At 42.7% G+C, this 15953-nt stretch overlaps 3 protein-coding genes across 4 annotated transcripts; 2 read left to right on the top strand and 1 right to left on the bottom strand.

Annotated features, from left to right (window-relative positions):
* Positions 1-511: 511 nt before the first annotated feature.
* Positions 512-1871, bottom strand: tmem223 (transmembrane protein 223). The gene is made up of 2 exons (XM_014129158.2): positions 1108-1871; positions 512-1001 (listed from the first exon to the last, which is right to left on the bottom strand). Exons 1-2 carry the CDS (start codon positions 1727-1729, stop codon positions 703-705), a joined length of 921 nt encoding a protein of 306 aa, XP_013984633.1. The 5' UTR covers positions 1730-1871; the 3' UTR covers positions 512-702.
* Positions 1872-3393: 1522 nt separating this feature from the next.
* LOC106563505 (cofilin-2) lies at positions 3394-7664 on the top strand. The gene is made up of 4 exons (XM_014129157.2): positions 3394-3502; positions 5978-6288; positions 6408-6484; positions 6593-7664. Exons 1-4 carry the CDS (start codon positions 3500-3502, stop codon positions 6703-6705), a joined length of 504 nt encoding a protein of 167 aa, XP_013984632.1. The 5' UTR covers positions 3394-3499; the 3' UTR covers positions 6706-7664.
* Positions 7665-7865: 201 nt separating this feature from the next.
* Positions 7866-15529, top strand: tmem151a (transmembrane protein 151A). 2 transcript variants are annotated; one of them, XM_014129155.2, is made up of 2 exons: positions 7866-8782; positions 11947-15529. In XM_014129155.2, the coding sequence occupies exons 1-2, from the start codon at positions 8723-8725 to the stop codon at positions 13609-13611; spliced, it is 1725 nt and encodes a 574-aa protein (XP_013984630.1). In that variant the 5' UTR covers positions 7866-8722; the 3' UTR covers positions 13612-15529. The 2 variants fall into 2 exon arrangements, with proteins under 2 accessions (XP_013984630.1, XP_045545988.1); XM_045690032.1 differs by having other exon boundaries at positions 11950-15529.
* The last annotated feature ends 424 nt before the right edge of the window (positions 15530-15953 follow it).

Genomic DNA, 15953 nt, shown 5'->3' on the forward strand with positions numbered 1-15953 from the left:
GCGCCTCCATGCTCTGGACACTACGCTGACAGACACAGCAAACCTTCTTGCCACAGCTCGCATTGATGTGCCATCCTGGATGAGCTGCACTACCTGAGCCACTTGTGTGGGTTGTAGACTCCGTCTCATGCTACCACTAGAGTGAAAGCACCGCCAGCATTCAAAAGTGACCAAAACATCAGCCAGGAAGCATAGGAACTGAGAAGTGGTCTGTGGTCCCCATCTGCAGAACCACTCCTTTATTGGGGGGTGTCTTGCTAATTGCCTATTATTTCCACCTGTTTTCTATTCCATTTGCACAACAGCATGTGAAATTTATTGTCAATCAGTGTTGCTTCCTAAGTGGACAGTTTGATTTCACAGAAGTGTGATTGACTTGGAGTTACATTGTGTTGTTTAAGTGTTCCCTTTATTTTTTTGAGCAGTGTATATATTTTTTTTACATCTACACAGTTTTTTATTAATATCCATATCTTATTTGTTGTCAAATTAATTACAAAAAGCCATCAAAGATTTTGTAAACTTAATGGTTTATGTTCAGAACATAAGGTGAATGCACCAATTTGTAAGTCGCTCTGGATAAGAGCGTCTGCTAAATGACTTAAATGTAAATGTAAATGAATTCATTCCAATCAACACCATTGTACTGACACAATGTTGCATTGACAATGGGGGACAAGTCACATTGTTATCTTGACACACCTAGAAAAATCGATATGCCCCAACTGTAACATCAAACAGTTTGGGATTATTCAGTGTGCCTTCTCTGTCCAAAAGAAAGTAGAACTTGTGATCTTTCACCCTGAGGGGAATGAAAGTAGGAGACTCTTGTCTGTGGGCGTAACAGGCCACTTGTGACAAGGGTACAGTAATTCTCTGTCCCTTGTTTGGTCCCAGGGGTGACTGTGTCGACACGGTGACCATCCCACCCCCCTTATGTAGAATCACCTGGCTGACAGAACGCCGGCAGAACAGAGCACCAAGTCCCATGATCCCTCCACCTAAGAGAGAGAAAAGTATTAATACAATCACACAGGTATAGGTGCCCCAACTCATAATACTGCCAGTCTTCTGCACATTCAATTCTGACACTATAATGCCACATACCAATAACAAGGCATGCCAGTGTGAATCCATATCTCCAAGCATTAGATCCCAGGTTCATATCGAAACTCCAAAGTCCGGCCAAGCCAGTAGTGGAGACATGTCTCCCACCAGAACCACTTCCACCAGTGTCTCGAAGACCAGTAAAGGCAAAGTGGGCCAGGTATGTCCAGAAAAGAAACTGACCACCACAGAAGACTGCTAAGAGGCGAAAGAACCTTGTTCGGTCGTGCTCAAACAGAATCACGTCTTTTGCAACTGCTGTCGATGTAGAAAGAGGGCGGGAAAGAGGCACCTGTTGGTGCAGTTTCTTCATAACATGAAAGTACCGTTTTTGTGTGTTGACTCTTGAGCGGATTGATAACAGACCAAAACACAACGTATCTGTTGCCCATATAGCACCCTCTCTCCCCAAACTGTATGCTACTCTTATACGGCTATATAGGTGGCCATTGCTCATGCCAGTGCATGTCGACGATGGTGAAGGTGGATGTGATGGATGGCTCAAGATCTCTCTCGGTGTCACTTCGCTAAGGTTCCGCAATCGCGAAACGTTTGATAATCGATGACGTACAAGACTAGACCAACACTTCGATATACCGCTAAACAAATACTGAAATCCCATTATTCTTACTGTCAGTTTTTTATGGAACCCTTGGATTTTTTTTCAATCAGAACATAGCTGGACACAAGCTACATAACTCGTTTGCAGAACGACGCCATGTTTAGATGTCTACGGAGACTGCAGTGGCACAAAAAGTAACGTCGTGGCGAGCAAGCATGATAGCTTCAAAGATGGTGGATACATAAAGATGCCTTACTCAGGCCGTTTACCGTTGAAAAAAATGTCACAGTTCCGGTCTACTTAAGGGGTGGTTCTCCCATTCACACCAATGCAATAGCTGCTGGGTCTGGTCTACTTAGTTCATTGACTGTATATAAGAGCCAGAAAAAATGGACTGAGCTGTTATCGCTTCCTCTTCCGTCTCTGATAGCGGTCTCATCGATAGGCCTACTGGTAAATTAGGCCATATCAGGCCTAATATAGCAGGCCTATGTCGTGAAAAATCTTATATATCAACACAGCGAATTTAAGAGAATGTATTGTTTTATAGCTACAATTATCATCCCTTCATTTTATCCACAGAAAATGTGTCACAAAGCTATAGTCTTGCTCATCTCACTCAGTAGACTAGCCCAATGTATGGATGTGTGGAAAAACTGGTGTTGCTATAAGACAACGAATGAACACCTCCCGTAGTCACTCTCCTTCTCCTTCTCGCTCTCTCAAGTCAATTAAAAAAGCCATTATTGGCATGGGAAACATATGTTCACATTGTCAAAGAAAGTAAAATCGATAATAAACAATTGTGAAATAAACAATCCGAACTGAACAGTAAAGATTACACTCACAAAAGTTTCAAAATAATAGAGACATTTCAAATGTTATAATATGGCTATTTATAGTGTAACAATGTACAAATAAATATGGGTTGTATTTACAAGGGTGTTTGTGCTTCACTTGTTGCCATTTTATTGCTGCTGTGATGGCACACTGTGGTATTTCACCTAGTAGTTTATCCTCTCTCTCTCTCTCTCTCTCTCTCTCTCTCTCTCTCTCTCTCTCTCTCTCTCTCTCTCTCTCTCTCTCTCTCTCTCTCTCTCTCTCTCTCTTCCTCTTTTTTACTCGCTTTGCTCTGGTTTGAGTCTGTCGTTTATATTGCACAGCAAATACTCGTCTGTCTTGGTCTAGATTAGAACGAAATGCACTAATGGCCATATATGGAGATATAGATGCCGCGAACCGCAGGGTGTGCACGAGGAGCGCATAGGCCCTACTGCCGTTCATTTCCTTATTTGGAAGTGAGTTTAGCCAACCTTCTCATTGCGAATGAATGACTGATGTATCGGAGAGAGAGACACGTCAGTCCATGTGTCTGTCAAAAATGCATACAGTAAATTGATTGTAAGAGACAAGTTCGATTGGACATACTTTTTAAAAGCTGATTTAATGCGCGCAAACTTTTCTTTTCACCATATAGATCATTAGGGATTTAAAAAAGTATGTTCTTAATATAGTCTAGAGACGTAGCTATAAAGCTCAGTGTTCTTCTATAACGTTATTATACTCTTTTCTATATGGACATTGAGTGTTACAGTCTAGATCTGTAGTTTAGCCTACTGAACGTCGTTCAAGTGCATACTGTGATTGTGTCAGTGTGTGTTCGGGGGGAGGGTTATAATGAAAATACAATTCCCATGATACTTTGGGTTGACACTTGCTCCCTTTGTTCTGATGCCCGTCAGGCGCGTGTCCGCCGCTCAAGTGTGAGCTCAACAAGAAGAACGAACATTTCATTTTCGACTCAGACGCTGATACACGAAAGACCCGACCATGGTAATGTTACTTTTATGGTTCAAATAACTAATTTCGTTATCCTACATATACAACCCACCGTAGTTGTTTTGGGGAGGGGTAGTTAGCTACTTGGCCCGCTGATTATAAAATGAAGTTATTTATTTCCCCACCATAGTTTTACAGTCGATGAACATTGGCCACCTTGCTAGCTAGCTAACAGCCCACATTTGGTAACTAACTGTTAGCTTGGCTAACCTGCCTCAACAATTAGCATTTAACTAAACCGCCATTTGTCATTCATGGTCAGAGTTAACTAGGTATCACCTGGCCCCTCGGCATTTCCACTCAACCATGACCTAACAGTATCACTAGTATTAGCTAAGCTAACTCGGCCTCTTGCTAACCGGATGGCTAAATTAGCTAGCCAACTAGGTAGTATACGTAGTTAGCTAGATGACTTCAGATGGCACAGTTATGTTAGCAAACGAACGGTACGCTATCCACCATTGGTGTTGATTGGAATTGACAATTGCTTTAACGTGACAATTGTATGTTTGAGTAAGACGGTGCTAGACGAGTGTCGGATAGGCTAACGCCTCACCCACTAACATTTACTGCCAGTTAGCTAGTACCGGTAGCTAACGTTACATCCCGTTTCAGCCGACCCCACCCTTAACTGCAAGTACAAGGAAGTGTGCCGTCAAAGCTTGCTAGCTACCTGGTAATGTTCGTAGATTATGACATGTCAATGGATTTTGTTCAATGGTATGTTATTGTTGACTGCGTATGTTTACTTTAACAATTTCGGCGACAGTTGTTGAGAATGATTATTGAGAATTGGTTAGCAGTTCCATCAAACTAGGAAGCCATGGCATTGAACCCTGACACAATTTCCTTCTCCCTTGACTTGCGCTAACAACGGCACGCCAGTGTGTTTCTAACACTCAAGAGTATGGGTTTCTGCTTCAGCACACCCACCATAAGAGTGAATGTACCAAGCGCTGTAACCACTGCTTTGGGGAAGTGGAAATGCAACAACTTCCCAATGCAAACACACTGTTCGTTTGCTGGTGGACATCCTGTTTCATATGCCAGGGTGTCCACCCACTCTGGGTGACAACATTTCACTTCCTTATGTTAAAAAATAAATGTTATCAAGACAAATGTAATTCTACATGTTCTGAATCGTTCAGTGGGGTATTTCTCTAACATATAATTAACATAAAAGTGCATCAGATTATAAGCACCTAGCTCTGTTTAGAGAGCAGTGCAGCTTTATTGAAAAAACGTTTGATCATTTTGTGGTTGGTCACAAATAGAAAAATTAGCATGACACTAGCTGAATTAAATGTAAAACGATTTCGGGTATGCACAGTGCTCTGTTGACATTTCGGAGATACTGTTTTCGAGAAGCCTTCAAAAAATACACGAACTTCGCGTTAATATGAACAGCATATACCAAAATGTCTCAATCGATATGTCTTACCTCTTATTGTTTTATGACTAACAGATTTAAGAAAGATAACGAGTTCAATGGTAAACCTGTCAGGTGCCTTAATTCTCACTCAGCATCCAGTCTGGCTAGCACGATGGTTTTCCCCCCTGATTTATTACCACTTTTTTTCTCTGGCCTCCATTGATTTAGTTGCCATAATTTTGACCATCTTGTAAGGGTAATAACTCCCAATACATTTTGAATGGATTATGATAAGATGCATGAGGTTTGGAACATTGTTTTTTTCAGAGGATTATCTACATAACATTTTATCCATTGGACACTCTACATATGGTCTTAGTTTAGTGTATTCTTTCCACCTTGGTTATAACAACATTCTAGCTAGTTAGCTGCAAGCAACCAGATCATCTTCATACCACTGGAAATGGAACTGAAATGTATTTTGTTGAGATGAATATTCTCTTTTCAAAGTTTTCCCTGGCTCTTTTTAGACATTGTTTTGGAATGCAAGTGGATGATTGTGAAAATGTAGGGTATGTTTCGCTTAGTCAGTTTGTCCAAGGTATTGATTTCAGGAACAGTAACTGCACCCTCTGCTGTCTTTGTTTGCTTGATGAATAATTATCTTTTGTTCTGACACAACCCTCTGAGTTTTTTTGTTTGTTTGACTTGTCTTTTGCAATTTTGAGAGAAAAAATAGAGTACTTTTGGCACTCAACATCCTTACTTGTATTTCAATAATTCAAGGACTGACCTGACTAACAATTGTTCCAAATGTTTTCTTTTAACTGTAAAGTCAACTCCTCTGAACAGTGCAAGTGTGAAATGATTATAGTGATTTATCAACATCCTTATCCCAGTGTGCCCACTAACAGTGTTTGCTTAATGATTAGTTGACAGGCTGAAGATATCAGCAATCGTTTAGTCTGGAAAAACAAGCCATTTAAAGCCCTGCAAACTGTTTTAAACTTCAGTCCAAACATGCAGACCAAAGCTGAGAGATCGCATTCATCAACCTCTTGGGTACATGATGCATTCAACTCTTTTTCTCCTCTTAGGCCTCTGGGGTGACAGTGACTGATGAAGTTATTACAGTCTTCAATGAGATGAAGGTCCGTAAGGCCCAGGCGAACGAGGATGAGAAGAAGAAGAGGAAGAAGGCAGTGCTGTTCTGTCTGAGCGAGGACAAAAAGCACATTGTCCTTGAAGCAGGTAAAGAGATTCTGACTGGTGATGTGGGTACCACCATCGCAGACCCTTACCTGCACTTTGTCAAGATGCTGCCTGCAGACGACTGTCGCTATGCTCTCTATGACGCAACCTATGAGACCAAGGAGACCAAGAAGGAGGACCTTGTCTTCATCTTCTGGTGAGTGTCAACTGTTAAGCACTGGGTTTAAGTCCATTTAATTTGATTACAACTAGTCAATTCTGCTGATATAAAGACAGAATATTTTGGTAATATTTTCTGTTTCCTTTTTATCTCAGGGCCCCAGAAGGTGCTCCACTGAAGAGCAAAATGATCTACGCCAGCTCAAAGGATGCCATTAAGAAGAAATTCACAGGTGAGCTTAACTTTTTAGGTTGAAAAAAAATCTAACTGTGAAGAGGATTAGGGTGCTTTCATTTGTTTTGTTTTTTTTCTCACATTTGACCACTTTGCTCATTTCTAGGTATCAAGCATGAATGGCAAGTTAATGGTTTGGAGGACATCAAAGATCGGCGCACCTTAGCAGAGAAGCTTGGAGGCTCATCAGTGGTCACCCTTGAAGGTGGGCCTGTATAAATCCACTCTGTCAACTGAGGCCTACAGGGAAAGAAAAAAACAGAATTTAAGTCCCAGGTGTATGGCTGTTCATTCCAGAATGAGAAGGAATTGGGTGAGGGGGGTTTTACAAATAAGTACAAATAAGATGGGGTAGAGGGTGTCTTGTTGTGGGGAGAAAGATCAAGTATGCTATTTCATGGTTTAAAATTGTGGTTATCATTCCACTTCTCACAATGAAGAACAAACATAGACAAGTCTCAATTTGTGATGAAGGATTATGACAAAATAGATGAAGATTTGTGTCAACATTTCCAAGATTGTCCTTGCAATTTCCAAACTAATGAAGAACAAAATGTGGTTTACACAATGAAATCATTAAGGATGATATTTTTTAAACAGATGAAGACTGGGTATGTCTCTTGTATGATGGTGTATGGATCAGGCAGAGCAAAGAGAAACTTGAGTGAAAAATCTAAGTTTATTGGTCACACAAACAGTTTAGCAGGTGTCATAGCGGTGCAGCAAAAGTACTTGTTACTAGCTCCCAACAATGCAGTTGTTGTGGGTAAACTTGTCAATTTATGCACTTTGTTCACACCTCATTTATTTGATGGTAATTCCTCTATTGACAAATTTATTCTTTAGCATATCAGTAGTTAAAACTAGGTTTATTTTCCAATATGCTTCCCGTACAAGTAGAATTAAAAAACGTAACATTATTCCAGGAAGTTATTATTTCTAAGACCTTTCAGCAAACAATTGCTGTGTACAAAAATGCATTCCTTTTTTCTTGATGAAATTTCAGAACAGCTTAAACATAAATTGGTTGAGGGTTTAACAAGATGGAGTCAGGGGTATGTAGTAATGTTGGTGGCTCCAGTTGGAAGAAGCCTATGAGAGAAAGTAAAGCGTGGATGGATATATTGTGGGTGTTTTTGTCTCCTTATGTCTAAATAAAGAAAATGCACTTACATTTACTAGCGTTGGCTGTTGCATTTTTTTCCTATGGTTAATTGTCCATTCCTGCATGCCTTTTTATATTACTTAAACCCTGATATAGCATGTTTGTAGATACATAAGTATACTAACACTTATTAGCCTATTCATAATGTGCATATTTTACATTTGACAGCACAATATAGCCAAAGCTACGTGGAGGCAAAGCGCACGGGCATACAATTTTCAGCATAAGTGTCAGGTCCACACTTTCTTGGTTCTGTCCCGTTTCTGCACGTAGACCCTTGCCATGGAAGTAGTTGGTTGTGAAACGTGGGCGATGTACAAGGCTCATCAGACTGTTGAAGAAGCAGGATTTGCACAGAACTTATATCGGGAGTTAAATGACTACAATATTGCCACGGCAACAAATTCAAACGTAGGCCTTTTAGAAAATGGTGCGCGTTTGTCCCTACTCGGTGACGTCAGCGCTAACCGTCGACGATTAAATGTGCAGGTGAAAACGGGAATAAACACATGACCAAACGAGCGAGGAGGAGGGTGAACGAAATTATCTGCCAATCATAATTTCTAAATGGTGGGATGAGGATCTATTTACGCCTACGGATAAATAGCGTGCTATCGCACTTGACAGACCAGAGCTGCATCGTCAGGAGGTACATTGTGACTTAATGTACAGTATTTCCTCATCTTTCTTCCCCGCTGGATGATCCATGTTGGAGCCTGGAGCTACTGTAGATAACAGCAATACATTAGCAATAAAGCAACGTACGGTGAATTAACGGACACCCGAGAAACTACACATGAAACGGGTTTTTGCCATGTCCCGCGGTCGTCGTGTGACAAGAACCGCAGGACAGGATCGAATCAAGCCGTTGGGGCAATGCTAGGAGCTGTGTTAATAACCTGGCAAGGGGAATACTTAATACCCGAAGACGTTTGCTTTCGAAGAATCGAATTCAGACATGGGGCTTGAGTTGTTATGCGGGGCGGTCCGGACACTGGACCCCCTGATCATGGGAGTCTCGGATAGATCCCGATGCTCACGGTCAAATCGTAGCTTGTGAGGAACGAAAGAATGCCTGCGGTGACCGTGACCGGAGAAGCGCCCTTACTGAACGGGGGCAGAAGAGAAGAGGTAGTAGAGCATTGGCTAGGTTGTTTGGGGTGTGGGGGTGGGGGGTAAGTGCGCGCGTGCGTAATTGTTGTTTTGGCTGCTACTGAATGGCCTAGGCTACTATATACAGGCTAATAAAATGACAATGTTAATACCCATATAGAATGTGCGCTTGCAAGGATATTATCCATATATTTAGATCTGCACTGCATGGTGAGCTCAAGCTAATAGGCAACTCAACCTCCGTTTTCACTCTTCTGTAACCAGAGGAGCTCACTCAGTTATCCACTCACTAACCAACATGTTGAGCACAAACATAACTCTGCGTCTCTGGTGCGTCCGAGTTTGATCAGAGGAACGCTGGTCTTTACAATAGGCTACGAGAGACCAGTCACGTATTTTTTTAGTGCGTGTATACTACAAGGTTACTAGAAGTCACCTCTCACTAATGGACGGACGCAACTGCATTGCAGTCGAACTGGAGGTGAACGATTTAGCTCCCCCTCATCTATTTGCCTGGGCTGAGATATGAATGCCACATACAATTACTGACACGATAACAACATTAATTATTAAATAATTCCTCATGATTAGGAGACATCTTCTTTTGGGATTACTTATTAGAATGAACTGTACAGCATCAGGGTACATTATAGTCTAAGATCACTGTTCTGTCTGAGTAGTAGCCTAAACGTCCAAGGACTCTTATGTTAGAGTCCTCAGTTGCTGAGCTGTAACCTCAGCTCTTATGTTACAGAGAGATCAATAAAAAGAAGAGAGACAGATTGGCCAAGCACCAGAGAGCACTATTGAGTTTTTATGTTTGTGTTATACTGACACAACCATATCTACCGTTAAGTCGGCCTATTTCCGTAAGTTACATGTCATAATGGCCTATTTTCCCATGAGCGTGGTTGGTATGTGCACATAATGATATCTGTGTGTCCTGTCAGGCAAAATCAGCACACCTCTGTGTGTTAATGTTTATTTCTGAGGTTGCTTTTAGACGTGGGCGGCCTCTGTGTTCCCTTGAATGTTGTGGGGTTTGAGAGAAGTAAGACAGATGTGCAGGCAGAACTGTAAGCCTGCCATCTCTACTTTCTCTCATCCTCTGAGTTTGCCGTTCATCTCAAAGTGAAGGTAAGACAGTGGAAGACAGGCTCCAAAACACATAAAAACAAAGAAGGGAGGGAGATCTGTAGTATCATTACAGTTTGGACACTGGTTGAAGAAAACCTGCTTGGGTCAACCCACATAGAGCTTTGTGTCTTGTCTTCTGTTGTGTTTGCAGCCATCAATGGTCAGATTTCTTCCACGTACTTTGAGAATAATTGTACTCTTATGTAGTAAGGACTTGCATACTACAGGCTGACCTACTTGAATTTATACACACACAAACTCACATTATGTTTCCGCCTGCCTCTGTGAGAGGCATTCCCGATAAAACTGTCTCCCAGACCGGTAGTTCTTAGGCTTGATAAATAATTAACACTGGTTGAGTAAGACTGAAATGCTCTTTATATTCCTACTTAAACATACTATCCATCTCTCTCTGTCTGTTGTTGCATCAGAATATGTTACATTTAGTTGGATTTGTTTCTATAACAAAAATACACTCCTTTACTCTGTCTCCCTTCTTTATTCATCTTCCCTGTACCATTATTCATTTAGGCAAACTTGCTCTGATAGTTGAAATATGTTGTCCTTGTCCTTATGACAGTAAGAAGGAGCACAAACAAATGTTCTACTGTGTGTGAAACTGAAGCAGTTTTTTCCATTCTTCTTTCAGCAACAGATTTACACCCAAAGTAGTTTTACAGTGCTAATGTCAATACGGAGTGGGAAGAAAAGCGATCAAGTGGGAGGGAAAAAGCACAGTGGAAGAAACATGATGCTCCTAGTGAACTACCCATACCTCTCTTTCTCTTCATCTCTTCCTCTCTAATGGCCTTTTAGTGGGGGATGAGTACAGAGTTAGCCCATCATCATTAATATAGACACACACACAAATGTAATAAATGAGCAATTGAGGCACTTGGCTCTAGGTTTATGGTGAACTTAAATGGTCTCCCTTTTGACTCAGCGTGCTCCCTTGTCCTTGTGATGCAGGCACAATTAAATCCCGGCACCTCTGCCAACAGGAACACACCTCCTCACAGCTACCGTTTGGACAGCAGCCTGCCTTTTAGCAAAACAAACCTTCCCTGCAAGGTCACTGTCATGGCTGTGAGAGGCCCATTTGACTACATCAAAAGTGAAGCAGATAGATACTCTGATCTCAGGGCTCGTATCCACAAAGCATCTCAGAATAGAAGTGCTGATCTAGTATCTGTCCATATAATCTTATTCATTATGAGACTCTTTGTGGATATGGGCCCACCTCTTATCTATCTCTTTTTTTTGTTTTCCTTTTGGTTCGTTTTCTATGCTCTGTGTGGCCAAGAGTGACCCTGTCCATGTGCATCTCCCTATGGGAAGCAGGGATGGCCACAGTACCACTAACTTCCACTGGCAACAGAGAGCTGAATGCACTCTCTTTCTCTCTTGATGAGGTCTAAAAGCATCAACCTCTTCCAATGCCCACTAAAACCAAGTGTTTAAAATGGACTTCATGGTTTGGGTTTCACTCTGCCAGGAAATGTGTTCATGCCTCCAGAGACTGGAATGTTCCATCTCTGGAAGAGAAGGGGAGCAAGAGAGGAGACAACATTGATGTTTATTAATGTTGTTTTGACATTAAGGCCATGGTGTGATTGATGCCCAATTGTCTGTATTCTTATGGAATACACTTAATATATGTTCTGTTTTTTCTGTTTCTGTTTCTTGCAGAAAAATCCAGTTTTAACACCCTTTCCTTTCCTTGTCTTTCTGCCTCCTGTTGTATGTCCTTCAACCCTGTTCCTCTCCTTTTTATCACCCCTCATCCGTTCCATTACGCGTGCTGTTTTATTATCGTTAAAACCCCATCCCCACAACTTAAATAATCATTTATCCAATGTCCTGTCCACCCTCACATCACTCCCTTTACCCAAATTTCAACCTGTGCTCCTGATCCCATCACGCAAACTCTGCTACCTTACTCCCATTTATATAATCTAACAGAATTTCTACTTGTATTTGTGCCTGATCCTCCATCCCCCTCCATCATCTGCTTTACCTTGTCTCTTATCCCTTCCCCCCTGTAGCAGCGTCCCTGTAAACAGTCCCTTCCTGGGTCCCTATGCCGAGAGTCCCACTGGAAGTGCCTGCTCCTCACGCTTCTGATGTTCGGCTGTTTCGCCACGCTGGGATGGTGCTCTTTTTACCGCGTCACTGTCATGGCTGCCGATGAACACGGCCTCTACTACGGCGGCCGCGCCCGCCTCTACCATGACAGCCCCTGCTCCAACGGCTACGTCTACATCCCGGTGGCCTTCCTGATCATGCTGTATCTGGTCTACCTGGTGGAGTGCTGGCACTGCTTCTCTAAAACATCCTCTCTGGCCCGGGTGAGGATCAGCAAGGTGTACAACAGGGTCCAGAGGCTGCAGCAGGCCATGCCCTGTATCTGGTGGAAGGCCATCAGCTATCACTATGTGAGAAGGACACGGCAGGTGACTCGATACCGCAATGGTGATGCTTACACCACCACACAGGTGTACCATGAGCGGGTCAACACACACACAGCCAGCTCTGAATTTGACTATACCCGGCATGGTGTAAAGGACGTATCCAAGGAGCTACTTGGCCTTCTGGAGCACCCGGCTGTACGCCTTCGTTTCACCAAGTGCTTCAGCTTTGCCAGTGCCCATGCCGAGGCTGCCTACCTCACCCAGCGTGCACGCTTCTTCGCAGAGAACGAGGGTCTGGATGACTACATGGAGGCACGGGAGGGCATGCATCTGAAGAACGTGGACTTCCGTGAGCACATGCTAGCCTTTCCTGACCCTGCGTGGCCACCCTGGTTCTCTCGTCGGCGCATGTATTGGCTGATCTCAGCCCTGATGTTGTCCTGGCCACTACGTGTGGTGTCAGAGTACCGTACTGCGTATGTCCACTATCATGTGGAGAAGCTGTTTGGTGAGAACGAGGAAGTCAATGACAATGACAGCACTGAGATGGGCAACTACCGCTCAGGCCAGGAGAATGGGCAACGCGGTGGCCCCAGATTACGTGTCATATCGAGGGTCAACACGGTAGACATCACTGAACTGGAGTGGCACATTCGCTGCAACCAGCAGATGGTGCCCAGTTACTCCGAGGCCTTGCTGATGGATCTGAACACCAACAACACAACATCTTCGCCCTCTGCGTTTACCGGGGCAACGCGTGTCCCTATGAGGCGGAACTCTAGCTACGTCCTCCAGAGCTGCCCCCGCTGTCGCAGGTCCACCAGCAGCTCCTCGCTCCCCTCGCGAGTCAGGGGGAATGTGGCGATGGGGGCGGGCTCTTTGACATATGGGACAGTGGGAAGGATGGGAGGAGGAAGGCTAGCCCTCAGCCGCAGTGGATTCTCTCTTGGCCGTTTGCACACGGTGCGGCAGGCCTGCCTGTTTCACTCCCGGAGCCTTGGTGCGGGGATGGGGAGTAGAGTGGATGAAGGTGGTGGGTTTCTGGGACTGGGCCTCCGCCGGGCTAATGAAGAGAGCAGAGGGGTCCTGGAGGGAGAAGGATTTGAAGAGGATGAGAATAGTCTGCAGCTAGAGGAGGATAGAGAGCAGGAACTAGAGAGAGTGAGGGCTGAGATCATGCAGGGTGTGGCCTGTGTGACAGAGAGACCACCAGCTTATCAGGAAGCTCTCCACTTGCCTGTGTTGATCGTCCATGGTGAGGAGAGCTGCCATGGAGGGGAGGACCTTGACGCAGGATAGTCACTATGATTGGCTAGGGTGATGGAGAGTAGATAAGCAAATCTGCTCAGGATGATGCAAGAAATGAATGAGAGGAGGGCAGAGGAGAGGAAAATAGGGAAGGAAGAAAAATAAGTGGCGCTATGGAAAGGATTGGAAAGAAGAGAGGGGGAAGGAAGGAGGAAGAAAACATGCAAAAATCCTAGTTTCCAGACCTTTGACAAAGGACTACTGCAAAATGTGTAGGGAAACCAAACTATTGTGTCACGGTAGATTAAATTACAATTATGTAGTTTATCTTGCTTAAGAGTGTGTAATATGTCTATCCCATTGTCCACAATGAACAACAATCGCTTTGTATCATTGTTCATCAATGTATGAAATGTATGTTCATGAATGTATGGATGTTTCAATGAGCTGCTGAGTTAGCGCTTAACATCAGGAGTAGTAGTAGTCCACCAAGCTATTAGATTAATTCAAGGGGCACTGTATATTGTGTAAACTTACATAACTCCTGGGTGGAAGTGGAGCAGAACTCTCATGCCAATGAAATAAAAAAAACTATTACCATTACACAAAGAGACTATAGTAATCCGATTTTATATTACTTTTAGATGTAAAACAAATAATACATTTGATCAAGGCACTGAAGTGATGCGGCTTATGTCACCTACTCACCTTCCTCTTGAGATAATGCAGATCCAAGCGGCCAACAATATTGTCCACGATATGACATCACAGATATAGTGAATAATGTTTTAAGAGTTAAGTGCACATATGGGTATGTTTGAGCAGAGATGCAGTAGTTGCTAAAAATCTAGCTACTTTGTGAGAAACTTCATGATTTTATAAAAATGCAGAACGGTATACATTAACACAAAGGATTGTTTGTGTATGACCCACAAGGCCTTAAAAAGGCATGTCCTTGTTGCTCAGCCTTGTGACTCCCTGTCAGCCAAAAACACGCATTTGCCCCCTCACAGACAACAGGAATGTGGAGAAAGACACTCACTTTTTAAACCTAACATGGATATGGGGAACAGGAGATGGAATATGATAAGATACAGTTATGGAGAGAGCAATTGTCCCATTTTATGTTTGTAAGATAAATCCCTTTATTCATCCAAAATGCCTCTTAGCAATTTGGCCTTAACTATGATTCTAAAGGGGTTCTCCTCATGTCTCAGTTCTGCCCACTGTTGTAGTTATACATCATGGTCAAGTATGGATATGATGCAGTAGAGTACATATCCACACTCCCCCCACCCCTCACTCAGCTGATGCCATTAGGATGGGATCGATGCTCGGAAGCCTTGGGCTCAAAGCCAAAACGGGTTATTAGGAATTAGAGCAAAATTCATAACACAATATTTATTTCAAGAAATGTATTATCTGCCTTTATGTAGATAATCAAACAACATGCAGACAGCACATAGTTGACATAACACACAGCATATTTAGCTCAAACACAACTTCCCAGAATTACAGAAAGACACGCCCATACAAAGACTGACAGCCAGGCGAAATAGCATGTCAGGACATCCACTTCTATACATCAGCATATTCACATGTCATAGTAGGTGCACATTATTAAGCACAAATAGACCATCTTAATAACAGTAAAAGGATCCATGGATGTGAATGTGGACCTACTTTTCAAATAATGGCCATGTTAACATTCATAAGTACTGTATGAAGGTATTGACATGGTGACTTGTCCCACCACACTTTAAAACCACTCCTTATCGTGAAAAGACTCCTGTATGTTCCCATTCTGTTGTATCTAATGTGTTACCAATACAAATTCAAATTGTTGAGTGTCAAGTACAGTAATTGTTTGAAATTGTATTAGGCCTGTAACTGTTAGGTCACGTTGTTGTTACCAGTGTTCTTGTAACTACATATTGTAACCAGATTCATAAAATCATTTTGTAAAGAATTAGAAGTGTTGGTTTTGGTTCTCAGTACATCCATGCATGACTGTCTGCCTGCAAGCAAAGTCTCACTCTCCCTGCAACCCTAAGCTGGTTTTAAAGGAGGGCTAAGCACCTGTCACATTTCATATGACAAATGAGAATCTGCACATCAACTGCATGGGAATCTACCAGTAATTGTTAAGTAGAGGTCAAAAACAACAACATTTGAGTGAAGAAGAGAGAAGAAACTGCTGCAGCACATTCCATTTGCAGATGTGAAACGTTTCTCACTGTGGTAAGTGGCCCTTCCAAGAAATGTCTGTAGACATACACTATTAGGAGTTTATATAAATCAGAGCAAAATGTTTAAACACTTACAGCAAAATGTTGTACTATGCAGTTATGCAAGAACGTTGGTAACCACAATGTAATTATAATCCAATAACT

The sequence above is a fragment of the Salmo salar genome, chromosome ssa11 (assembly GCF_905237065.1).
Source record: "Salmo salar chromosome ssa11, Ssal_v3.1, whole genome shotgun sequence".
Lineage (NCBI taxonomy): Eukaryota > Metazoa > Chordata > Actinopteri > Salmoniformes > Salmonidae > Salmo > Salmo salar.

What these genes read in the sequence shown, in the direction of transcription:
- tmem151a (XM_014129155.2), top strand. Translation starts at nt 8,723, where the DNA reads ATGCCTGCGGTGACCGTGACCGGAGAAGCGCCCTTACTGAACGGGGGC. An exon ending in ACGGGGGCAGAAGAGAAGAG is followed by an intron (nt 8,783 to 11,946) that starts GTAGTAGAGCAT and finishes TCCCCCCTGTAG; the next exon opens with CAGCGTCCCTGTAAACAGTC.
- tmem223 (XM_014129158.2), bottom strand. Translation starts at nt 1,729, where the DNA reads ATGGGATTTCAGTATTTGTTTAGCGGTATATCGAAGTGTTGGTCTAGT. An exon ending in ACTGGCATGCCTTGTTATTG is followed by an intron (nt 1,002 to 1,107) that starts GTATGTGGCATT and finishes TCTCTCTCTTAG; the next exon opens with GTGGAGGGATCATGGGACTT.
- LOC106563505 (XM_014129157.2), top strand. An exon ending in GACCTTGTCTTCATCTTCTG is followed by an intron (nt 6,289 to 6,407) that starts GTGAGTGTCAAC and finishes TTTTTATCTCAG; the next exon opens with GGCCCCAGAAGGTGCTCCAC. An exon ending in CATTAAGAAGAAATTCACAG is followed by an intron (nt 6,485 to 6,592) that starts GTGAGCTTAACT and finishes GCTCATTTCTAG; the next exon opens with GTATCAAGCATGAATGGCAA.